This window comes from Neoarius graeffei, chromosome 26, assembly GCF_027579695.1.
Source record: "Neoarius graeffei isolate fNeoGra1 chromosome 26, fNeoGra1.pri, whole genome shotgun sequence".
Lineage (NCBI taxonomy): Eukaryota > Metazoa > Chordata > Actinopteri > Siluriformes > Ariidae > Neoarius > Neoarius graeffei.
In genome coordinates this window covers 28,460,742-28,486,979 of record NC_083594.1, presented here as the reverse complement: position 1 = coordinate 28,486,979, position 26,238 = coordinate 28,460,742, and the positions used below count along the sequence as shown (strand labels likewise).

Genomic DNA, 26,238 nt, shown 5'->3' with positions numbered 1-26,238 from the left:
TTTTTATAAATTCTTATTTCACCACTGCAATTTTGTTTATTTTACTTATATTAGCCCCACCACCACCACCTCTGCCACTCATCAATTCCATGGCTTCTTAAAATATGACAACTACATCTAATTGCAATCAAAACCGGTCCATTCATTGTCGTCTTAAATGCTAAAAGGTATGAATAATTGGGTGAAAAGACAGAAAATAGTGTCCTGCCTACAGCAATTAAATTTGGACATAACTTTTCTACAGGAAAACTATCTTTAAAATAAATAAATAAAAAGGCTGGGTTGGGCAGGTATGCCACTCATGATTCAACGCTAAAGCCAGAGGGACAGCAATTCTCATACATAGGGACATTCCATTTCAGGCTAAGGAGGTCATCTCTGATACTCATGGGAGGTTTGTCATTGTTACAGGTCAGCTGTTCACCAGTTTTGTCATTTTGGTCAATATTTATGCTCCAAACTACAATGACTGTAATTTTTTTAACAAGCTGTTTTCCACCATACCCATTGATAATTACAATTTGATAATAGGAGATGACTTCAACTATATGCTCAACACCGTATTAAGCAGATCATCGAACGGGGCCCAATCTCTCACTCAATCCACCAAAGTTATGAATGAATGGCATTTCGGATATTTGGAGATTTAAATTTAAATGACAAAAAAGTATTCTCCTTCTCCAAATGTCCACCATCCATACACTAACATTGATTACTTTCTTGTTGATAAGAGGTTACTGGGAAATGTTAGTTCTTGCTCATACCACAGTATATCAGATCATGGGGCCGTCTCATTTCATGTAGCATTACCCAACTTCTCCAGGCCCTCTCGCAGTTGGAGCCTTAACCCCCTCCTTCTAGCTGACGAACAATTTGTAAATCATGTTTCTTCTCAAACTGGTTTTCTTCTAGAAACTTATGCCTCCACAGATATTTCCCACTCAACACTATGGGAGACCCTCAAGGCCTATCTCCGTGGGAAAATAATTGAATACTCCTCCAGGGCTAAAAAAGCAAGAGTCTCCAGGCTTAATGACATCTCACGATCCATTACAGAGACTGACAGTATTGACCCCCTCCCCAGCACTTTATAAAGACAGACTGTGGCTACAGACAGAATACTACTTACTCCACCAACAGAGCTATACATAGTAGTGCTTGAAAGTTTGTGAACCCTTTAGAACTTTCTATATTTCTGCATAAATATGACCTCAAACATAATCAGATTTTAACACAAGTCCTAAAAGAGAGAACCCAGTTAAACAAATGAGACAAAAATATTATACTTGGTCATTTATTTATTGAGGAAAATGATCCAGTATTACATATCTGTGAGTGGCAAAAGTATGTGAACCTCTAGGATTAGCAGTTAAGTTGAAGGTGAAATTAGAGTCAGGTGTTTTCAATCAATGGGATGACAATCAGGTGTGAGTGGGCAACCAGTTTTATTTAAAGAACAGGTTTTCTGTTTAAAGAACAGGTTTTCAAAGTCTGATCTTCACAACATGTTTGTAGAAGTGTATCGTGGCACGGGCAAAGGAGATTGCTGAGGACCTCAGAAAAAGCATTGTTGATGCTCATCAGGTTGGAAAAGGTTACAAAACCATCTCTAAAGAGTTTGGACTCCACCAATCCACAGTCAGACAGATTGTGTACAAATGGAGGAAACTGGTACACCAGAAGTGGTTGACCAACAAAGATCACTCCAAGAGCAAGGCGTGTAATAGTCAGCGAGGTCACAAAGGACCCCAGGGTAACTTCTAAGAAACTGAAGGCCTCTCTCACATTGGCTAATGTTAATGTTCATGAGTCCACCATCAGGAGAACACTGAACAACAAAGGTGTGCATGGCAGGGTTGCAAGGATAAAGCCACTGCTTTCCAAAAAGAACATTGCTGCTTGTCTGCAGTTTGCTAAAGATCATGTGGACAAGCCAGGAGGCTATTGGAAAAATGTTTTGTGGACGGATGAGACCAAAATAGAAATGTTGGTTTAAATGAGAAGCGTTATATTTGAAGAAAGGAAGACACTGCATTCCAGCATAAGAACCTTATCCCATCTGTGAAACATGGTGGTGGTAGTATCATGGTTTGGGCCTGTTTTGCTGCATCTGGGCCAGGACGGCTTGCCATCATTGATGGAACAATAAATTCTGAATTATACCAGCGAATTCTAAAGGAAAATGTCAGGATATCTGTTCATGAACTGAATCTCAAGAGAAGGTGGGTCATGCAACAAGACAACGACCCTAAGCACACAAGTCGTTCTACCAAAGAATGGTTAAAGTAGAATAAAGTTAATGTTTTGGAATGGCCAAGTCAAAGTCCTGACCTTAATGTTGTGGAAGGACCTGAACTGAGCAGTTCATGTGAGGAAACCCACCAACATCCCAGAGTTGAAGCTGTTCTGTACAGAGGAATGGCTGTACAGAGTTGAAGCTGTTCTGTACTGAGAAGTGAGATCTCTAGCACAGAAATTCTAGTAGCCATTAAATCTCTGAAATGCAACAAATCACCAGGCCCTGATGGCTCTCTCACAGAGTTTTATAAAAAATTTGCACTTGAATTTTGCCATCTGCGCCAAGCCATGTTTAACAAGTCTGTGTCATCTGGACATCTTCCCCCCTACCCTATGGCAAGCTGCAATAACACTTCTCTCAAAAGCGGGCAAGGACCCTTTCCAGTGCGCCTCCTACTGTTCAATTTCTCTACTGAATGTAGATTACAAAATTTTATCAAAAATTCTAGCAACAAGACTGGAAAAAAAAATTGTCCCACAAATAATCTTACTGGACCAAACAAACAGGCTTTATTTTAAATCGGCACTCTAGTACTAATCTTAGAAGACTTCTTAATATTGTCTATTCCCCTTCAACTCAATCCGCTGAAATGGTCATATCGCTTGACGCTGAAAAAGTGCTTGATTGAGTTGAATGGCAGTATTTGCTCTTAGCCCTAAATAAATTTGGTTTTGAGGATTCTTTCATTTCCTGGATAAAATGCCTCTATTCTCAACCTTTAACAGCTGTAATTACAAACAGACAACAATCTGAGTACTTCTCTCTCGACAGAGGTACTTGCCACGGCTGCAATCCATCCCCTCTACTCTTCACCATGGCAATTGAGCCTCTAGCTGTTGCTCTTAGACAATCCGATGACTTTCCGGGCACAGAGCAAGGGGACCTGACACACAAACTATCCTTATTTGCAGACGATGTTATTTTATGTGTTTCAGACCCACTAAAATCCACTCCTTCTATTCTCAACACTATTCTATTCTATGCCCAATTTGAAAACTGTCAGGCTACAAAATCAATTTCAAAAAAAGTGAAACGTTTCCTCTTAACCAGAAAGCCACTCTAATTCCTGCATCGTGTTTTCCATTCAGAACTGCCAGTAAGGGCTTTAAATATCTTGGGATAGAGAGAGATCACACCTACTTTCCCATTGCTTTTCACTAAGAACTTCGGCACTCTATTTGAAAAATGTAAAAAAAAAAAAACTAGATAGAACTCAACGCCAACGGCGTCGATGGGGATGCCTCCGCCTAGTAGACCACACGCCTTATTAAGTTGTGATTTGGGGATGGACATTTGACCTCACAGTAATCTTGACCTGGTGAAATTACTTGTATTAGCCTTGGAGATATTGTGTTCACAAGGTTTTCGGACAGACATTTGACCTCACAGTGACCTTGACCTTAGACCTTTTGATCTCAAAATCTAATCAGTTTATCTCTGTCCCCAAATGCACAAATGGTGAAAGTCTGGTGAAATTCCTTTCATTTGCCTTGAAGATATTGTGTTCACAAGGTTTTCGGACAGACATTTGACCTCACGGTGACCTTGACCATAGACCTTTTGATCTCAAAATTTAATCAGTTCATGCTTGTCCCAAAGCGCACAAATGGTGAAAGTTTGGTGAAATTCCTTTCATTAGCCTTTGAGATATCGTGTTCACAAGGTTTCGGGACGGATGCACGCACGCACAGACATCCCGAAAACATAAGGTGGCAGAGGCATAAAAAAAAAGACTAGGTGGATGAACCTCTAACTTGTCTGACTACAGACAGTGGATCTCATTAAAATGATTGTGCTACCTAATTTCCTTTACCTTTTCCAAAACATCCCCATCCTGATATATATAAATAAATACAATATTTGTACATATATCACACACATTTCAACTCACTGGAGAGGAACCTATCGTTCATCTGGAATGGTAAGCCACCAAGAATTAAAAGTTCCCTTCAACAACCTAAAAAGATTGCTGACCTGGCCCTCCCTAATTTTATTTATTATTAATGGGCATGTAACAAAGATGATGTTACAGTGGATTGTAAAGACCCACTCAGTAAATGTGAGGCCTGGGTGCAAATGGAGTATGCCTATAGTTCATTTAATCTGGCTTCCATGTTATGTGCCTCCTCACCCAAACCCAACTCGGCTCCAATCCCGTGATCTGCTATTCAGTCAGAATCTGGTCACAATTTAGAAGGCACTTCAAGTTGCAGACAACATCGGTGCATGCTCCCATCAATAACAATTATAACTTCCCACCTTCTCTCTCAGACTCCATATTTGGAGTTTGGTCCTCAAAGGGTCTGAAATCTGTTTCTGATTTATATGTGGATGGCAAGTTTGGATCGTTTGCACAACTCTCCCAATTATTCAATTTACCAAAATCTAACTTTTTTAGATATCTTCAAATTTGAAATTTTGTCCAAAAAAATATGACTTCCTTTCCAGCCCTCCCAACAAACACTGTAGATCATATTCTCTCATTGTCCCCTTACTGCAAAGGTTTAATTTCCACTCTTTATAATAATATATTTGTGATATCATCCTTCATTCACTACAAGATATTAGGAGACTTTGGGAGAACTATATTGGAGAGGAAATTACAGATGATCGATGGAAGACGATGCTTGACTTGGTACACACCTTCCCTGTGTGCTAGGCACAGCTTGATACAACTAAAAATTGTCTTGAGGGCATATTTGACAAATGCAAGACTCACGAAAATTTTCCCAATATAGACCCTTCTTGTCCCTGCTGTAAAGGTCAACCAGCAGATTACATACACATGCTATGGTCCTGCCCCAAGTTTAACACATTTTGGACCAATGTCTTTAATGCCTATACGGAAAGGTTTCAAAAAAGACCACCCCCACTCCTATGTACCCTATTCGGATTCCTTTAATGGCAAAGCTCATGTAATTATAGCATTTACCTTCCTGATTGCAAGACGTCTCATTCTTCTATCCTGGAAGGAACAAGTACCTCCTAATTTCACAAGATGGATTAGAGATACCATGTTTTTTTTTTTTTTAAACTAGAGAAAATCAGATATACCCTTAAAGGTTCCTTGCAAAAATTTAGAACGATTTGGACCCCCTTTTTAGAATACTATGAGAGTTTACAAATACCATTAAATAAGAAATGATTAGGATACCAGTATTAATGTGAGGCAGCGGTGAACCTCCCCCTTTCCCCCCCTATTAATAATAATAATAATAATAATAATAATAATAAATAAATAAATAAATATTTAACTTTTTTTCTTCATTCTCTTCTCCTTTCTCTATACTAACTAATTAATTTATTTTATGATGGCTTGTACATAAAGGGATTAGTGGGAATGGGCGGGTTATTTGGTAATAATGGTCAGGAGGAGTGGGCTTCTTTTTTATTTGAATAATGCAGCTGTTCTATGCTTGTGTACACTTGGAATGCCAAAATAAGCTGTAACAAATGTATGTTTAATGGAAAATCAATAAAAATTGTTAAAAGAAAAAACACAGCAAGTGAGTGGGTGGACATTGACAACGATATACCAGTAACCTCCATCATTTCCATAACAGACGAAGAAGTCATCACCTCCATTCGGGATCCTTTAACTCAATGAACTGCACTTGGGACTTGGAAGGAGAAATTTGTGATAAAAGGTGATTATGCCTAAAGTTTCACATAAAACACAAGTGGTGTAACAAGTGGGTCATTTCAGTATAACAAACTATTTGGACAGCCCCCAAAGAGTTCATTATAGTGGGGTTGCAGTGTATTAATTTTTCTACTTCTTTTTCTTCTTATTATTAGTAGTACACTGCAACCCCGTTATAATGAACTCCTTGGGGGATGTCTAAAAAGTTTGTTATACTGAAATGACCCACTTGTCACACTAAACACTCACTCTTACCTAAAGCAAGACCAACTGTGTTTAATTTATATTTCACGTGTCATTCCCTTACATATTTACCAAGTAAAGGAAATGAGTCACTCTTTTCGATGGGTCATGTAAAGGAGGCGGTGGGACGGATGTAACTGCAGAAAGATCGTTTATTTACAAACAGGCAGGAAAATTGATCCAAAACATAATGCGAAAGCACAAACAGACAAGGGTCATGGGAGAACAGTTGAGGCAAGATAGAATAGCCGGGGCAAGAATGAAAAGCAGAATCCAAATATACAAAACAAAGTCAAAACCAAAAGAGCAATACAGAGACACGAGGTTTGGTAACATGAGACACAAGGTACATAAGCAGATACTTTGCAAAGTCTGTGCTTTCATAATCCTTATAACTTAGAGGTACGCAGAACCTTTATTTTTAAATACATTTCTGAGTGGATAGTACCTCCATCCTTGACTCCTGCATGTTGCGTAAATGGGGAATTTAAAAATATATATATATATATATATTTAAATTTATATACATATTTTTTGTTTTAAAATCGACCGCAAAGTTGGCATTCAAGCTGACCCGCTGAGCCAGCCAGCCCTGAGTGCGTGATGTCACAGCAGGAACCGGTTTTAAGGCCAAGGACCTTGATGAAAGTCATAAAAATTTATGGTGAAAGTAAGAAATACCATTACCGACTTGCTCAACTAAGACGGATTTGTGGGTTGACTCTCATTAAAACAGGATAGGTGTTATAACTTATGCAACAAACATGCATTTTCCCTGATAAAACGTAAAAGGTTAATTAAGTAAAATCAGATGAGCGGAGACAAATCACATTCTGAAGCAAATTAAATAATCTTATACTGGTAACTTAAATACAAATCTAAATGCAGGTAAACAACGAGTGGTGGTGTTTTAGTTGTTTTATATCCAAATGAGAGTCGCATCTTACCCATCTGTGTTCTCGCTTCTCAAAGGCCAACCTGGTGGCCGATTGTTTTGAAACAATCTGACTTTCAGTTGTTTGTTCAGTTCTCCGTTCATTTGCTTCTTCCATGTAAGGGCAAGATATTGCTGCTGAGGCAAGCATATCCAGCAGAGAAATCAGACGGCTGGTCCACTCATTCTCCATTTTCTCCATACTGAGTACTCCATCATTAATGCTCAGCTCAGGCGATTACTAAAACCCGGGACTGAATGTCACCGGTTTTAGCAACACCCGCGGAGAGGTCACTGCCCGAGCGATAACAGGTTTTTAGCAACAACCCTTGGCTCACACTCCGGGAGAACTGGTGCAACTGAACTTACTTTCCTTTTCTTGTAGTTTTCTTTTCCTTTAATTGTTGGTACTGGACCCTCTTTCAATACAGGCTTATATTGTTTATTATTAAAAGCGCTATACAAATAAACTTGACTTAACTTATAGCCAACACTCCTCAATAGATCAGAGGTTTCGTACGAGTCTTCAGTAAAATGTGCAGAGCAAAGGACAGACCACTTCGTAGGCGCCCAATGAACGTCTCGCAAAACACGTCCAAATCTTTACAGTTTGAACATTCTTGGGCCATGAATGCAACATAAATCCACCTTTTGTTGTGTTGCTGCACCCGCCAACAACACATCTATGTGGCATGGTGATAAATTAGCTCAAAATAGAAGCTCGCAGTTGCAGTCAGCTCTGTGTTTTAGTATAGTGAAAATGGTGAGGAGACCGATAGCCTTCCTGCGGTGACGTCACAGATATCAAGGTCATTCACTCAGACCGCTACCTATATGAATAATTTTAAATCATAAAAATTACTAGATTTATTGTTAACACTTAAAACTATTCCAATGCCATTCTTGAGGTCTCAAGACATTTATAAACTAAAAGTGAGGCCATGGTTCTGTGCATCTCCTTTAAGCACACATGGTGATTGTGCTCAGATCAGCAACAAGCGCACAACAATTAGTCCTCATGAGCTCAAGCTTGGCATGCACAAGTGCATGACATACATGACAGTTCTAGGCGAGCCGCCACGTGCATGTGACACAAGGTCAAAATAACGTGACTATTGTAAACTTAATAGTTAGTAAGTAACTCCGTCAGTAAGAGAACAATACTAGTGTCCCATCAGTTTTACTTGCTGAAGAAACTTGTAATCCTGGGCTGCTTTCATTTTAGGCACTTTCTCCTGATCACAAATTTCTCCTTCTGAATCACTGTCAATGAACTGTGTTAAAGGATCACAAATGGATGCCACAATTTCATCATTTGTTATGGAAATGATGGCAGTTACCGGTGTCCATGTCGACACACCAACTCGCTATATTTTCTAAGGCTACATCCACACGACAACGGCAACGAGATTTTTTTTTTTTTAAATATCGCGTCCACATGGGCAACGGATCAGTAAAATATCAGGTTCATATGGCAACGCAACGCTTGCTGAAAACGATGCAATACACATGCCACACCTCTACGTGCGCTGTAAGACGGTCCCATCGGAGACACCAGAACAATAGACGAAGTAGATGCATGCGCATAAACCCCTTCTTCTGTAGCATTAGCCACATAAAGTTTTGATTATTAGTCAATAGCGTAAAATAGTATCTATTGTCTAAAACACTTATTTATATTTCATATTAAAACGTCTATGTAAATTAATACATAGAAAGCCTGGCCAGGCGCTGAACGTTCTTCTGCCTTCACTTTAAGAGAAATTCAGGGCGAGCATGAGCCTAGGTTCTTCCCTGTCACTGTCACACAGGCACACCTTCTCACTCCCTGTCCTATGGCTATTGAGGTTTTTCACCTGACGTCACAGGGTCACGTGATGCCCCGGTGTCCGCCATTTTGAAGGTCAAGCTAGCTAATGTCAACAACATCATAGCTGGTATGTTACTGTAGCAATGTTTACGTTCAGTCATTTGGATGACTGTTAAAACCTTTCAGTCTCAAGTTTTTCCTTTACTGTATTTACGAGTTTACTGTAATTATGATCCGGCAGCTATTTACACCGGATCCAGTGTAAATAACTGCCGGAGCGCGCTCCGGCTTGCTCCCCCTCAAATTAAGCAGCGCACTCCGGCTTGCTCCCGGAGTGCTCCGGCTGAGGTTCCGGAGCACGCTCCGGCTTGCTCCCCCTCAAATTAAGCAGCGCGCTCCGGCTTGCTCCCGGAGTGCTCCGGCCGAGGTTCCGGAGCACGCTCCGGCTTGCTCCCCCTCAAATTAAGCAGCGCGCTCCGGCTTGCTCCCCCTCAAATTAAGCAGCGCGCTCCGGCTTGCTCCCGGAGCGCGCTGCTTAATTTGAGGGGGAGCAAGCCGGAGCGCGCTCCGGCAGCTATTTACACTGGATCCGGTGTAAATAGCTGCCGGATCATAATTACAGTAAACTAGTAAATACAGTAAAGGAAAAACTTGAGACTGAAAGGTTTTAACAGTCATCCAAATGACTGAACGTAAACATTGCTACAGTAACATACCAGCTATGATGTTGTTGACATTAGCTAGTGCTAACAGCTAGCTGCTAGTGCACTGCTACAACACAGACACCGACCCTAATAATACAGTTCTTGGTCATTGCCTGGTAACAGCAAATTTATAACGGGCCATGTCTCAACAGACTAAGTTATTTCAATGACATAAAACATTTTGTTTATCCTGAGGACCGAAAGTAAATGAAAATGTGAACAAACCTTAGCTGTAATAAGATGGCGACCACCGGCTCCAGGGACGACCCACTGATGTAGGCATGTTACCCAGCCTGACACAAAATATTTGTAGGTATCCAAACTCTTATACGCTTTCAGATCAATACCTGTATATGGCGATGGGTTTTTAACGACATAGGTATACAGATCATGTGGGCCGAAGTCAGGTAAAGACGAGGGCTTCGTGTACTTCCGTAAGTCAGTGAACAATCCTGGTGGAAGCAGGTAAACGTCGTTCTCTAAGCCTGCTAACCTCAATTTTTGCAAATACCTCTCCCTCTGCTCGCCCTGTAAATGCCCTAAGTCGCTGGATAGTGAAGGTGTTTTCTGCATCTCGCTCCTTTTTCTTTTATGTTTTTCGTTTGTCGCCTTCCTCGCATTCAAACTGATTCGAGCCGTGACGTCCAAAATGGCAGCCTCACATGACTTGGTTATGTGGGTGAAAAACTTCAATAGTCCCTTGTTTTTTGAATGGAGACGTGGAAAGAGGAATGAACGGGGGTAGATGGAGAGAGAGAGAGAGGAATGAACGGGGGTAGATGGAAGCCGGTACGCCAACATTCTGAGATCCTCCAGAATTCTTTAATGGTCTGGAATAAATTGAATGCTACACATTGATGGATTACTTTGTTCTTCTACGCCCTTTTTGAGGAATGTATTGTCGGACTTTAATATCTGAAGAGGTGAGATCGCTCCTTTTTTTCCTATTTTTACTGGCGGGATTGTTTTTGTTTTTGGAAAGCGCATGGGCGGTGCGCAGTTTGGTACTGCATCCGCAGTGTTTGGACTAAAGACTCTGCCCTAAGGGCTATTCTCTCACTCTCTCTCTTTGCACCATTACACAAATATTCACAGTGAAAATATTTTGTAAGCGCGTTTCATGAACCAAGTTATAGGATTTGTTGACAACTCGCATCGAGTTCGTTACACTTCTACCCGGCGTGAAGCACTGACAGTCATGTGGTTGTGACATCATCGTAAACAAATCCGTGCTACTCATCCAGACGACTTCGCAACGGCACCGTTGCCAGATTTTTTCACTCTGGAATCCGTTCTCAAAAGATTTCGTTTTGGGGCACCCAAAACGCCGGTGCCGTGTGGACGCCAGGCCGAAACGATAAACAATTTTATCAGATTCATCTGAATCCGTTGCCATGTGGACAGGGCCTAAATCTTCTCTATTTAGTTCGTTCGTGTTGCTGACATCATCAGTGATTTGCAGCCATTTAATCCTTTTGTAGATTCTTTGGTCTGCATTCTTGGTAATTGTTGGTGATCAACACCTAAGCGAGGCTAGTTAAACCTTTGTTTTATGGTGTTAACACATGTTAACTTGACTGCAGACTTGATTACTTCTTATTTGTCACAGAGTTCAGTGAAATTTTTTTTTAAGACTCCGAATCATGGCCATTAAAGGCATGGGGCACAAATTTAGTTCCTTATATGCAAAAGCTCATAGTAAAAAAGAGTTTGTTATAGCGGGGTTGTAGTGTATATGGATTCAACTGCAGAAGTACAGCACTTTTAAGAAAACCCCTATGTATCTCACTCTTCTATTTTTTCCATTCAACCCTCCATCCTTCCATATCAGACCACTGATTTTACTACTCCAACATTTAAAGTAGACCTGCTTCAATTTGTCTGTAGTTTAAATTGCTGAAACTAAGTATAACCCTTTTATTTGTTCACCCTTCCTTTCTCATTTAATGCAAATAGCAAAGTCACGCACACACTTTCTCCAGGAAACACCCTTTTCTTGTTTTAGTGCTTGCAAAGCAAAGCCCATCTTGTAAAGTAGAACTGACAAACTTTGTCTGTTAATTGAACTGCTGAAATAAGATACCCTCATCTTGCTTTCTCTTTCTCTCAACTTCACAAACTTAATCTATATTTCTCTTCATACTCCATAATGTCCCTCTCTTTCTCTCCAGCCCTCCCCTTCTCTCTTTCAATCTAACAATAATCAAAATGCGAATGGTGAAATTTTCATGACTTATTCTACAACCGTCAATTTTCAAGTCAGCTGTACAACTGTCACTGCTACAGTGTTCCGTTTCTGTCTTCCCCATCCTGCTCTCTCCCTGTTAATATCAAACTTCATCCATTTCATTTCTTTCTCTCTTTCTAACAGGCTAACAGCCCATTTGCTAATGGGTTACCTGCTAACAGCTAATGGCCAACATGCTAATGGTTAACAGCTAATGCGCTAATAGCTAACATGTTAATGGGCTCATGTGCAAATTAAAGTAATCCATCCATTTTCAGTTTTTTGCTTTGCAAGCATTAGTATTTCCTTCAGGAAATGCAAATCTAGTTACATCAACTTATAAAATAGCACTTGATCGAGCACATCCTATTTTTTTTATTAAATATTACACTGATGAGCACACCTTAATGAAGCCATGAGAATGTAAATAAAGTTGATGAAATTGTAATGTGTGAGCAGGACAAAAACTATCATCATCATGAGCCTCCAATTAAATTGCATCTCCAATGATGTCCTTACTAGAGGAAAAAAAAAAAGTGTGGACAATAAAATTAATTTATATATAAACAATTCAAGTTTATTTGTATAATGATTTTAACAGACATTGTCGCAAAGCAGCTTTACAGAAAATTAAAGACTTTAAATATGAGCTAATTTTATCCCTAATTTATTGATAATTTAATTGACTGTAATGTTTATATATTCAATAGTTGCCCCAAATGGCCTTCTTAGAATAATTTCAGTGTGACATTGTCGTTACATCAAACTGCCAGACAGCAGCACTGGACTTACTTCTCCTCACTCAAACCAATTTTATGTTAGGAAAATGCACTCAAGTTCAAGATCAGAATCGCACGCAACATTTAATGCAAGTTAATGGAGTTTGTTTTAGACAAACTCCACCCCATATGTATAACTCCCTCATAACTTCTGAATACTGAGCAAGTCTGTCATTACATCCAAGGTCTTAATATCAGCGTGCACAATTAGATCCTCATTATGGACATAACTCAACTCTGAATACAGCCCATGACACTACATGTGAAGATTCAAAATTCTTAAAAGGCTCCCAGACCTCTTCAGTCTTCTGAACCTGTTGGTGTGAGTGGAGCTGATGGACAAGTGGAATGCCATTACGGGAATGACGTTTTAGCAGCCAATAATTATGAAGCCTCTGCATGAACTGGTTCTTCCTCTGCACTGGCATGCCTGTGCAAATCTTATTAAGCCTGTTAAGAAGTAGTACAAAATCAAGCTTTCATTCCCCCATACATCTTTTAAAATGAATATTATCTGTATTAGTAGAATAGCATAAAAATTTAAATAGGTTGATAGTCTGTGAGAAGAAATGCAGGAAGTCTTACCTGTAGGAGGGGATTTGGGGTACGAGGAGTAGAGGCACTGCAGACTTGCGTGACACTCCATCTGCATTCTTTCTTGTCTTCATTCTTTGCTGTGTGACCAAACCCTTTTTGCTCCCATGCCAATTTTGCTGTACTGCAGGTCCTAGAGTGTATGATCTTTGACCCCTACCCCCTATACCTCCACCCTCTTCACTGTATCCCACTTGTGCCTCTAGAGGAGAATGGTTCCCACAAAACGCAGTCTTCTTCACAGTGAATGTGGTGGTGTTGGTGCCAGTCTCCTGCACTGGGTCAATCTTCATAAAGAGCCCACCCTGTTGAGCACAGGTGACATGAAATGCCCGGTAGCAGTTGGCCTTGTGGCACTGAATGGATGCCCCCCTCCCTCTCTGCTTGCACAGATAGCATGTAAGTTTCCATCTTGCAGGGGGAATGTTATTCACACCTTCCACTGGTTCCAGGAATACTGTGTTAGCAAAACAAACTTCAGGGATCCATATAGCGCAAATTACGTGGGCCCAGCGGCCATCACTGGCCTGTTTAAAGGCACCTCCTCTATTTGGACAAAGGACACAGTCCACCGGCTGGGAGGGGGATTGCAGGCAGCGGCGGCATAGCCACTGGCCTTCGGGTATGTAGGGCACTCCGTAACACTCCTGGTGTACAGACAAGTTGCAGATGTCACAAAACAAGATGACATTGCTGTTAAGGCACTCATCATTCAAGCACACACAGCAGAAAGCATCTTCATCAATGGTACTTTGGGACAAGGCTTGGCTCCGGGACTCCAGAATGGATTCCCTCTCCAGCCGGTCAATCAATATCTCAAATGTGTTAGGAGAGACTGAGGCATGTCCATCTGACACACGTTTCTGGTTGACTATCTCCAGCCAAGCCATGTCTTCCTCATCCATGTCATACTCCGCCTTCATCTCCTCATTAGACTTCTCCACATAGCGGTAGTAGGCCACAGGAAGAGGATAAGCCTCTGATGGCAAGTAAGTGTCCACTCTGTGGAAGGTGGGCTTAGGTAGAAGGCTCATTAATGGAGTGTGTTGAGCTGAGCTCAAATGGTTGTGGGTGTAGTGTTGGCCACCAGAGTATCTACTCCTGCCACTATGTTTGTCTTTCCTCCTGTCCTTCAGTGAGGAGACTGTGTGATCCTGCTGAGCAAAGCTTGCAATCTGCTCACTGTTCTCTTTGTTGCTGTTGCACTCTGCCAGGTCCTGTGCTAACATCTCATCCTCTGTGATGACTTTGAGTGGGTCAGAAATGTTAATCCGATGAACTCTCCCCTCAAGCTCTACCTCCACCATTTTCTGAGACTGGGCATATGTGAGTGTGTCTCTGGACATGGAGAAGCTGAATCTACATGGGGAGGGAGAGCGGAGAAACATATCCTGGTCTGTGTGGTTGGAGGAACTGCTCCTTCCTCTGCTGAATGCAATCTGACAACTTCGTCTCCTTAGCTTCTTCATTTTTTGACCTTTTATACCTTAAAAATGCCATAAATGAGTGAGTGTGGCACAGACTCTCTGAATTATTAAATAAACAAAAAAATAGGCTTGTGCGATATAGATTTTTCCCTACTGGCAATTTACCTTTTTTAAAAATTGAAATAAAAATTATTTAATTATCCAAAATCAATAGCCTAAAATAAGACAGGAAAACAAGCATTTCCATCATTTCAGGTTTACGTAGAGTACAGGGGGAGTGTAATAATACAACTGTGCAGAAGGAACCATTGCAAAAACCCAGCTACATGTAAATGCGCAGTAAACAGTAATAGTTAAAAAAAATAAAATTAATAAAAAGTATATAACCACTTTACAACTCACGTGTCGAATGTGCGCATGGTTATATGTTCACTGCTGAGCTACTGCTCAAAGGCATTTTAATGCATCGGAGAACAAAAAACAGTTTAAATAAATAAATAAATAAATCTCATTATCTCTAGCCGCTTTATCCTATTCTACAGGGTCGCAGGCAAGCTGGAGCCTATCCCAGCTGACTACGGGCGAAAGGCGGGGTACACCCTGGACAAGTCGCCAGGTCATCACAGACAACCATTCACACTCACATTCACACCTACGGTCAATTTAGATTCACCAGTTAACCTAACCTGCATGTCTTTGGACCGTGGGGGAAACCGGAGCACCCGGAGGAAACCCACACAGACACGGGGAGAACATGCAAACTCTGCACAGAAAGGCCCTCATCGGCCATGGGGCTCGAACCTGGACCTTCTTGCTGTGAGGCGACAGCGCTAACCACTACACCACGTGCTGCCCCTAAATAAATAAATAAAACCCACAGCATATTTAAAAAGGTGCAGACTGCAAAGTTGGATTCTAAGCAAAATGTTCTATAGCTGTTGGAGTTTCGAGATGTTCACCTGTTTTGGCAAGATAAAAATGTGTCCCGCATTTTACAATTCCAAAAACAAAAACACCATGGGGTGTGTTTGACTTACTTTTAACCAAACCAAGTTGGCGTGGGCAAACATGGCAGACTCCGCTCTTCCATCCATCCCATTACCCTGCACAGGATAACCGCTTATCCTGTGCAGGGTCGCGGGCAAGCTGGAGCCGATCCCAGCTGACAATGGGCAAGAGGTGGGGTATACCCTGGATAAGTCGCCAGGTCATCACAGGGCTGACACAGAGAGAAAACCATTCACACCTATGGTCAATTTAGAGCCACCAATTACCCTAACCCGCATGTCTTTGGACTGTGGGGGAAACCGGAACACCCGGAGGAAACCCATGCAGACATAGGGAGAACATGCAAACTCCACACAGAAAGGCCACTGGGCTCAAACCCAGAACCTTCTTGCTGTAAGGCAACAGTGCTAACCACTACACCACCATGCGGCCAGACTCTGCTCTTCCGCAAGCTAAAAGCCAGTGGAAAAGAAAAAGATAGCCTGCCTAATGAGTGCAACTGCAAGATAGAGCAAGATTAGATGACATGTCATTTTTCTGGATTGATAACTAAATTCTAGCTACCGCTTCGCTATCTTAACCTTAGAATGCATGGGCTCGACTCCACATTAGCAAGTATGGAGTTATAGGGGCCTTTAACATTACGTCATTGCAACTGCGGATGTGTTTATCCGGCCAAGCTTGGTGTCTGCCAACAACCGGCACAAGTGCAAATGATCCCAAGCCCAAATCAGTGCACCTACAGATAAACTTGTAGAAGTTAGATCTAAAAGAACAATGCCAGAGACCTGTAGTGCTTTTGGATGTAATAACAGATGTGGAGATAAGCCTGGTTTAACTTTTCACCATTTCTTGGCAAACCCTGAAAGACAAGAAAAAGTGGCGAACTGCAGTTAAACAGAAAGACTGAATGACAAACCATTGCCATGTGGGTGGAGAACATTTTAAAAGCTCTGTGCAACATTAAAATGTATATCTGGATGTGGGCTTTGGACACAATATACAACATACATGGCAAATTATACAGGTTTCCCCATATTTTGTATGGGAAAATGCAATTTTTTGGCTAATACGGCATACACTGATATGGGAAAATTACGTTTTGTATCAGAGATTTTTTTCGTTACTCCAAGAAAATTCTTAGCATCCACCATTTATTTTTTCAAACATGCATGCCCAATGAAATGGAACTATTTTTGATTTATGTGGTTTTATAATTGCACGTGGTTTTCTAGTGCCAAATCTGCAACATCTTTGTACAACAAAGAACACTCCAAAAAGGAATAACATTTAAATTCTTGTTATAAATTACTGGGAAGATTTTCAGTTTAACTTCATAAATTTATTAATATTTTCACTTATCCTTGTTTACATAATATACTTGATGTGGTTCAGTCATCTTTAGTTGGATCTAACACTGCTTGTAGTGTCAACACTTTTTTCTCAAATGGAACTTTTACTAACCTTCATTTACTGTTTGACATGATTATATATAATTGATTACATGTAACCTACTATTTTAATTAACATACCTACTTAGTACTGCTGTTATATTTCAAGTAATTTTCTTTGGTGGAATGTAATATTGTAGGTGATGTCAACACGTCAAATAGAACTTTGTGTAATTTTTATGAACTATTTAATATTAATACATTTTATTTGTAAAATTTACATCAATAATTCTGTATTACTGATACAATGTATATTAAATAATTAAGTTTATAGGTCAGTCAGTCATTCTCTTTAGTAGATAATTGTTTACTTGACTGTACATATAGTCCTTTTTAATTCGGTTTTCTCTGGGATCTAAAATTTCTTTTTATTCAGTACATGCTTATTTGATCCCTTTAACTTGATGCAGTGTGATAAATATGCCTATTACAATAGGAGTGTATAAATGTGGAGTAAAACAATCGGTGCTTTGGATTATATATTGGAATTTCTTCTCATGTATAAGGGCTCATGGGTGTATGCAAGGTAAAAAGTACAGATTTTGTAAGGCCATGGGTAACTAAAGGTTGACATGTATGATACAAGGTGTTTCAAAAAATCTGATATCATATATCATTACATCTCAAATAATAGAGATGTAAATATCCCAGAATGATATAAAAATTTTTGCAACGCTCCGTATTTTATTAGACTCAATGCTTAGCATGACAAGCAACATGTTTTTAATGTTTGGATAAATGTAGATTCAGCTAAACATCACAAAATATCCTAGATCTAGGCCCTGGTTTGTTTATTACTATTAGAAGTCCATGTTTGAGTTTACCCTGGGCATAAGGGATTTTTCTTTACCGGGAATTTCGCATAACATTCCAGCATGCACGAAGCCTGCCTCAAAATATTGTTAGGCATCTGTACTTTTGTATGCCTTTAGCATCTCCGCTGTATTTAGAAGTCCCAAACACTAAATAGTTCAGGATGTTGTAGTATCCCAAATCCAGTGGCTGGTTTGCTGTACATATTTCAAGTGTAATAAATACATTTGTGGGTAAATTAAGAAGCAGCCTTTGTTCAAAAATAAAGTGACAAAAATACTCAAAACACAGTAAAATTCCTCCTCTGCATTTAATCCATCTGAAGCTGTGAACGTGTGCACACAAACAGAGAAAGAGAACAGTGAGCAGAATAAACGTGGTTTTTTTAATTTATTTTCTCAGCTCTTGGACGTAATGCGATCGGCTGGGTTAATAAATTTTTAATCAGCACAATGTTTTCCACACGTCACCATCTTGATGTGATGCAGTTCCATCACGTTAAAAACGTGAGTTTTTAACTAATTGGTATAACTATAGTTATACCAATTAGTTAAAAACTCACGTTTAAAATAAATTGATAGATAGATAGATAGATAGATAGATAGATAGATAGATAGATAGATAGATACCCCACAGCTCCTCACGTTTGCTTTTTTCCATAGGGCCATACTGTTTACTTCAAGACGCAGGAAATTCAGTTCCAAAATGGAGAAAAGTGACTCTCAGCACATCAAAACGATCACATCTTGCCTGCAGCATATTGTTCTTGTGAGGCCCAGGAAAATGGCATGCACAATAAAAAAATCTTGAAAGTTTCAGATGACTTTGCAGTCAGCACCTTTAATCACTTTCTAATTATCACCATTTACATAATTTCCTTTTAAGGAAAATGTTAGTGTGGGGGGCTCCTGAGTGGCCCAATCAAGAGATTGTGGAGTTCAGATCCACAATGCCACACTCATCTATGCCCGAGAACACTCTGGGTGAGAGGGGCATATGCTTTCTCCCCTGTTACTCATCATGATTCTGGGTTAGGGTTATTTGTGTGTGTACATACATACATAGCAGCACGGTGGTGTAGTGGTTAGCGCTGTCGCCTCACAGCAAGAAGGTCCAGGTTTGATCCCCATGGCCGACGAGGGCCTTTCTGTGCGGAGTTTGCATGTTCTCCCCGTGTCCGTGTGGGTTTCCTCCGGGTGCTCCGGTTTCACCCACAGTCCAAAGACATGCAGGTTAGGTTAATTGGTGACTCCAAATTGACTGTAGGTGTGAATGTGAGTCTGAATGTTTGTCTGTGTCTATGTGTCAGCCCTGTCACGACCTGGTGACTTGTCCAGGGTGGACCCCGCCTTTCGCCCGTAGTCAGCTGGGATGGGCTCCGACTTGCCTGCGACCCTGTAGAACAGGATAAAGCGGCTAGAGATAATGAGATGAGATACACACACACACACACACGTGCACGCACACGCGCGCGCACACACACACCCCCACACACCTTACTGTCTGAATGATCCAATAAGTGCATAAACAAGCTTCAGTTAGTTCAAAATGCAGCAGCAAGAGTCCTTACTAGAACTAGAAAATATGACCACATCACGCCTGTCTTATCCACACTGCATTGGCTCCTAATCAAATGTCGTATTGATTATAAAATACTACTATTGACCTTTAAAGCACTGATGGTCTCGCACCACAGTACCTGAGTGAACTTCTGGTCCTCTATGACCCGCCACGCCTACTTAGATCAAAAGGTGCAGGCTATTTGCTGGTACCTCGTATAGTGAAGTCTAGTACATCAGGGGGCAGATGTAGACTTCTTACAAAGCCCCACAATTATGGAACAGCCTTCCAAATAATGTTCGGGAATCGGACACAGACTCAGCGTTTAAGTCTAGGCTAAAAACATATCTGTTTCATCAAGCCTTTTGTTAATGGTGTTTATGAGGTAAAGGTGTACATCTGGAGGGTCTTCAGACATCGAATGTTTTGGTAAACTGGGATGTATGGATGCTGTCAGTCCCCACTCGCTTGCTCACTCAAGTTTGTTGACGGTGTAGTGGCTGCTGCTTTATGTCCCAGGGCTCCCTCATGCCTGTGTTACTTTCTGGCTCTCCCCTTTTAGTTATGCTGTCATAGTTAGTTGCCGGGGTCCCTGCTTGTACTCAGTGCAATATGTATACTGTTCCTACTTATCAGTCCCCCCAGGATTTCGTGGGCCTTTTTTGTGATTGTTGCGGGCTAAAATGTGACCCCTCACCGAATCCAGGGACACATGTCGGCCGAAACGAATCCGAGATAATCGCAAAAGAAACCTTTTTTTTTTTTTAAATTTGTGATTTTTGTTTTTTTCCATCATGTGCAAGTTGAGATCTTGAAGAATGCAATCAGTATTTCAGATAATAGATTGTTTTGTTGGAAAAGCATACATTTTTTGTTGCAAATTGTCTCGTTTTTGTCAGGACTGTAGCCTGCTGGGGGGTGTGGGTAAATTACCATATGGGCCATTCACATGATGATTTAAGTCTTTTTTTTTCGCGAATCAACTGTATGATACGGGCTGAGCGCATGGCTACTTAGCTGCATACAGGCATGTAATTTCACTATGGAATGAGCAAGCTAAACAGAGCGCAGAGGAGCTGAAACACCGCGAAGCAAACAGACACACGGTATTTACATCGGAGATAACCATTTCTAGCAAAAAAAAACCGCAACCTCGTTTTCCAGATTGAATGGAATACTTGAATGATCGGATGATACACGGACCGTTCTAGGATTACATTCCATCGGAGGCATTGGTGTGTGCGCCGTTTCTCTTTCTGATGGGGTAAGTTTATTAATCTAAGGCTGTGTGGTTATTTTTGCATGTAACGGAGAGTGTTGTGGTTTGGTTAAGCCTAGGTCACAACCAGACGTACGATTTTTTGGCCGTGTGATTTTTGGCGTTTCCCAAATCGCTGCGGTTTTTTTTTTTGTTCATGGAGAAAGACGCGCGTTGGCCGTAAGTTTGTCTTGCAACCTGAAAAAAACGTAAGCGCCCGTAGAGTTTGTTTGACATGACAAAGAACCTCTGCGGCCGGTCTGCGGCTCGAAAATCAGCGCATCACACGCGCGCTCTCGTGCGTTTCATGCGCGCTCTCGTGCGTTTCTTGCGTTTTTTAGAGCACGTACGGCCGGTTGTGACCGAGGCTTTACATGAAACTAGTGTTGTGTTAGTTGTGCCATCATCGTGCTATCTTTCTTTCTTACGGTGTGAGTAATTTTTCAACCACAAAACGTTAAAGTATACTTTAGGACTTATTTTTGTACTTCATAATTGTGTTGGGCCTACTTTGCATGGAAGGAAAATTGACGTGGTGATCTTTGTTTACATGAAAGTAGTATCGTGCTAGCTCGTAGGGGGTAGGGCTTTCCTTAATGTCATGCAAATGAGCACCATTATGTGCCCGCCCTACACCCAGAGTAGCTGAGATGGAAAACTTTGAGGGCGATTTTCTCCCTTTTCTGTTTTAAGAAGTATACACTTTCAAAAGGCCACACATTCTTCAAATATTGTCAGATCTCCACATGGAAGGCATCATTGGAAAGCTTAGAAACTGTACTTTCTGAATCTGTCAATAACTCAAAATGCCCCCGGGCAGACATGTGTCCCTGGATTCTGTGATCTGCCACAAATGTCTGATGTTGTGGGGGATTTTTCCAAAAATTGCGATGAAATTTGCGGTGTTTTTTAGGTTTTTGTTGCGATTACATTGCGGGAGGAAGTGAAAGTTGCAAGAAATTGTTGCGATTTACTCTTTTTGTGATTAAAATTGAGTGATAAGTTATTACTGAAAAACTATTGATTAAAAAAACAAAGATACTGAGAAATGGTCCTATAAACATCTTTACCAATATAAAAGATTACCAGGACTACAAAAATGCAGAAAATAGGCTTTACTTATCCAAATGCACCTGTTGGTTCAAAAGTTAAAGTGCAGAGAACCTCACAGCACAACATGAAGTTACCTTAAAATATAATATAAATGCCTCAGCTTTCATGTAAGAAAAAAAAATATTAATACTAGTACTGTGTGCAGGCAGTCTCTCCTGAAGACTAAATTAAACAATAATTATAAACTAATAAAATAAATGGCTCAGGCTTCACAGAAGAAAAAAAAATTGAACAGAATCTCACAGTATGATGCTGAAGCTGCCTAAACAATGGAAAATAAAATATCATTTTGGCAAAAATGTTGGCATCCATTAATTTCTTGTATTAAGTAAAAAATAAAGTGCACACAGTCCTTCACTGTAAACATAACACACTTTCAGTAACAGAATTTAAGCTTATATAAACACTGACTCGCACATGCAATGTTGCCAGATACTGCTGATGTTTTCCAGCCCAAAATATGTTCAAAACCCGCCAAAATGCACTTAAAACCGCCCAATTGGGCGGGAAACCACCCAATCTGGCAACACTACATACATGCTGCTTCTCTTGAACGTCTACACGGAAGTAAGGCGGAAGGTAGTTTGTCAACGTCACCAACGATTGGTCAAATTTGTGGGAAAGTTGCAGTGATTGCAACTATATCCAACACCTCCCTGAATTCAAGGGGATTGGTTGAATTTGCGTTGAAGTTGCAAATCGCAACATCGCGAAATCCTGGAGGGTCTGACTTATTGAGGGGACATTGGGCATACCTAACAACCTGTGTTTTCTCCCCCCCAAATCCATCCCTTTGTCAGTCCTGGGATCAAGATGCTGACCTCTTCTGCTCCTTGGACCTGCCTGATCCATCCTGGTGTCCTGTGTCTGGTTGGAGTCTCATCGCATCGCTCCTGTGGAGGACGGCCCCATGTGGACAGTTGAAAGTCACACCTGGAGGACGCTCTGGACTCTTAGAGTTATGCTTTTATGGCTGAGGACTACAGTTGACTTGCTAACTTGAGGACTGCAGTTGTCATGAACAGTTTTGCACTCAAGTTTCCATCAGTGAAGTGTTTCTAACATCAACGAAACTGACTTCATGTTAAAACTGTTAATGTTATAGTCGTGTTGTCTGCTGTTGCCCAAATGAGGATGGGTTCCCTTTTGAGTCTGGTTCCTCTCGAGGTTTCTTCCTCATGTCGTCTGAGGGAGTTTTTCCTTGCCACTGTCGCCACAGGCTTGCTCATTGGGGACAGATTAGATTAGGGATAAAATTAGCTCATGTTTTAAGTCGTGCAAATTCTGTAAAGCTGCTTTGCGACAATGGCTATTGTTAAAAGCGCTATACAAATAAACTTGACACACATACACAGGCATATACATACACATACGCATGCATACAAATATACACACACAGGCATATACACACACACACACACACAAATATACATACACACGCACATGCATATACACGAGCGCGCACACTCACATATACATACACACACGCCCGCACACACACACACACACAAAACATGCATATACATTACGCACACACACACGCGTCATTTTTATGCGAGTGTTGGCGTTAATTACTAATCTTTATTTTTTCTATAAATAATTTTCCAGTATCCTCTTCATTTTTTTTTCCACACATATATATATATACACACACACACAAAAATAGACACAGACACACACGCATATACATGCACACATACACGAGCGCGCACAAGCATTTATATACTTTATTTGATTCCACATTACAAGTTAATATCAATAGGAACCAAATATAGTGAATAATCCTAACACTATCAGGACCAAAAACCTCCTGTTATGGCGATGCAGTCTCAGGGATACAGGAAGCATCTTCTCTTCCAGATGAACATGCTCCCTATAACTATTGATATGGAGCAGTATTTAGCTAGCCTGGGCCCGCCCATCCTAAGTGTGACGCAACACGAGGGCCTGTTGCGAGCTTAGTCTGGCCAGGCAAGCTATCTACAGCTCTTCCAAGCTCCCGAAAAATCGGGAACCAATCAACTTTGAGCATCTCCAACAGCCCTGGGTAGAGGCGTGTTCAAGGCACTGACGTAGTAGAACTGCGACCGGAAGCCATAGATTGTTTACAGAATCTATGCCGGAAGCGCTTCATTCACGCTTCCGCATCTATTACGCAGAGATGCTGTATTGAAAGCATTCAACGGGAAGTTCTTATTAAAAACGGAGCAAAGAGCAGCCCTGGAGGTATTTATTGAAAGGAAGGACGTTTTCGCCTTGCTCCCGACCGGCTTCGGTAAGAGTTTAATCTACCAGTTAGCCCCGTCGCGTCACATACGTCAGAGGAAAGAGTGATGTGATTGGTTTAAGCTTCGTCACAGCCTTTTCTGGCTTCGACCAGTAGCAAACTGAGGCATTTCAGGGAGGCGGGTCAACCACGGGCTATGGGAAACGGTTGGGCTTAATATCTTGGCCAGACCAATAGCTCGGAGAGCTTTGAAGTCGCGTTAGCCAGGCTAGTATTTAGCTAGCTGTCTGGCACTTCTTTTACTTAATCCACTGATGTTAAGTCCACTGACCACCAGCCATGCTTTGGGAGTCTAGGCCAGTACATGGCCTAGACTCCCAAAGACAAGCACAATGAGCAAGCATTTGTAACCATAGCTCTCAATGGCAGATACTAGAGGTTGGTATTTTAGTTTTTTTGTACAGTAAGATTCCTCCATGAACAGGTCAAAAGCACAAGCTACTTCAAAGAGTATGACTGTTTTGTTGTCATGTGACAAGCAAATGATATCCGGTGTGTTTGCTATTCCTGAGAAAGGGTTTGTGGATGAGTTGAACCAATGTGGCTTTACAGAGGTATGTTTGTAGATCTGTTCCTGTGGAGTACGGGGAACCTGGACGGCAATGAGGTCCACCAGTCTGTCATGTCTGGCAATATACAGTCCTTTATATAATGAACAACTGTTCATAATGTGGGCTACTGACTCCAAATGTTGTGGATGATCGTGTAGTATACAGAAAGGGGAATGGGTAGAGGGGAACCCCAGAAAGAGATTATATTTAGTAGGGGTGCGCAAAATAATCGTCATGACAATACATCGCGATACTAACTTTCACGATGCATCGATTCTTGACGCCAAATATCAATTATTAATTTTAAAAAATGAATAAATAAAATTGTATGAATGGTTGGCGAACATCAGCCAAAAACAAGTAGAATACAACTTCCAGTCCTGTAGATGTCGCCGTGGAGTTTTTGACGCCCGCTGCCTTCATGCCAGTGGCATTTCCGGCGGCGGGCTACTGCGACCTAGACATTCTGCATAGACATCATATGCGACTGCGACTCCATTTGCAAATCCCAACATGGAAGAAACCGAAAAGATTCGTCCGCCTCCGTCAAATTTTAAAGCTGATGTTTGGGCACATTTCGGCTTCAAAAACAAAGAGGGTAAAAATGAAATTGACATGACAAACGCAATTTGCAGATACTGTAACACGATGATGAAGTATTGTGGGAACACGACAAACTTAAGAGCACACGTGCAGAGGCGCCATCCAGAAAAACTGCAACAGCAGCAAGCACCACAACCCATGACAAGACAAACGACCATTGATAGCAAACTTGCACCTTCATCTGCACGTGCCAAAAAAATCACCGGGTCGATTGCAGAGTTTATTTGCCAGGATTTACGGCCGTACAGCGTGGTTGAGAACAGTGGGTTCAGAAATATGATAAACATACTCGAGCCTCGCTATGTGATCCCGAGCCGAAAACAATTTACAGAGGTAATGGTCCCAGACATGTATGAAGAGGTAAAGCTACAAGTTAAAAAATCCCTTGCCTCCGCAGAAAGCGTTGCCCTCACATGCGATGGGTGGACTTCGCGAGCCACGGAGCCATATCTCACCATAACATCGCACCACATTGACGAGAGCTGGGAGTTAGTTTCCCATGCGTTACAGACTAGGGCTATGTTTGAGTCCCACACCGGCACCAACATTGCCCAGGTGCTGAGAGCGGCGCTGGAAGAATGGGAGTTGATTAACAAAGACCCTGCAATAGTAACAGACAATGCTTCGAATATGACCATCGCTGCACAGCTGGCAGAAATGCCACATTTCAAGTGTTTTGCTCACACCCTGAATTTGGCATCCCAGCGCGCCCTGAAGCTCCCCACTGTCACTAGATTGCTAGGGAGAGTAAGACGGGTGACGGCTTTTTTCAGACGCAGCACTGTTGCGTCCCACGTTTGTGAAAGGGTATTGTTTGTTATAATGGCAGCTACCTCCAAAATGGGATACGTCAGACGTTTGAATGTTTTCAATTCACTGGTTTAAAGGACCACTGAGGCCAATTAACAGCACTGATCAGCCTTATTTTATTAGT

At 41.2% G+C, this 26,238-nt stretch overlaps 1 protein-coding gene across 5 annotated transcripts in view; it reads right to left on the bottom strand.

Moving 5' to 3' along the window:
- Nucleotides 1-26,238, bottom strand: part of LOC132874382 (bromodomain and PHD finger-containing protein 3-like) — a 112,402-nt gene that overhangs the window by 13,406 nt on the left and 72,758 nt on the right. For 4 of the 5 annotated variants that reach the window (XR_009651651.1, XR_009651652.1, XM_060910530.1 and 1 more), the window contains exons 2-3: nucleotides 13,225-14,719; nucleotides 12,936-13,089 (exon numbers count right to left, since the gene is read on the bottom strand). Coding sequence is in view for 3 of the 5 variants with exons in the window: in XM_060910530.1 (XP_060766513.1) it covers nucleotides 12,936-13,089; nucleotides 13,225-14,702 (1,632 nt within the window). In the remaining 2 variants the exon portion in view is untranslated. The remainder of the gene's footprint in view (nucleotides 1-12,935; nucleotides 13,090-13,224; nucleotides 14,720-26,238) is intronic. The other variant, XM_060910531.1, reaches the window with a different exon arrangement.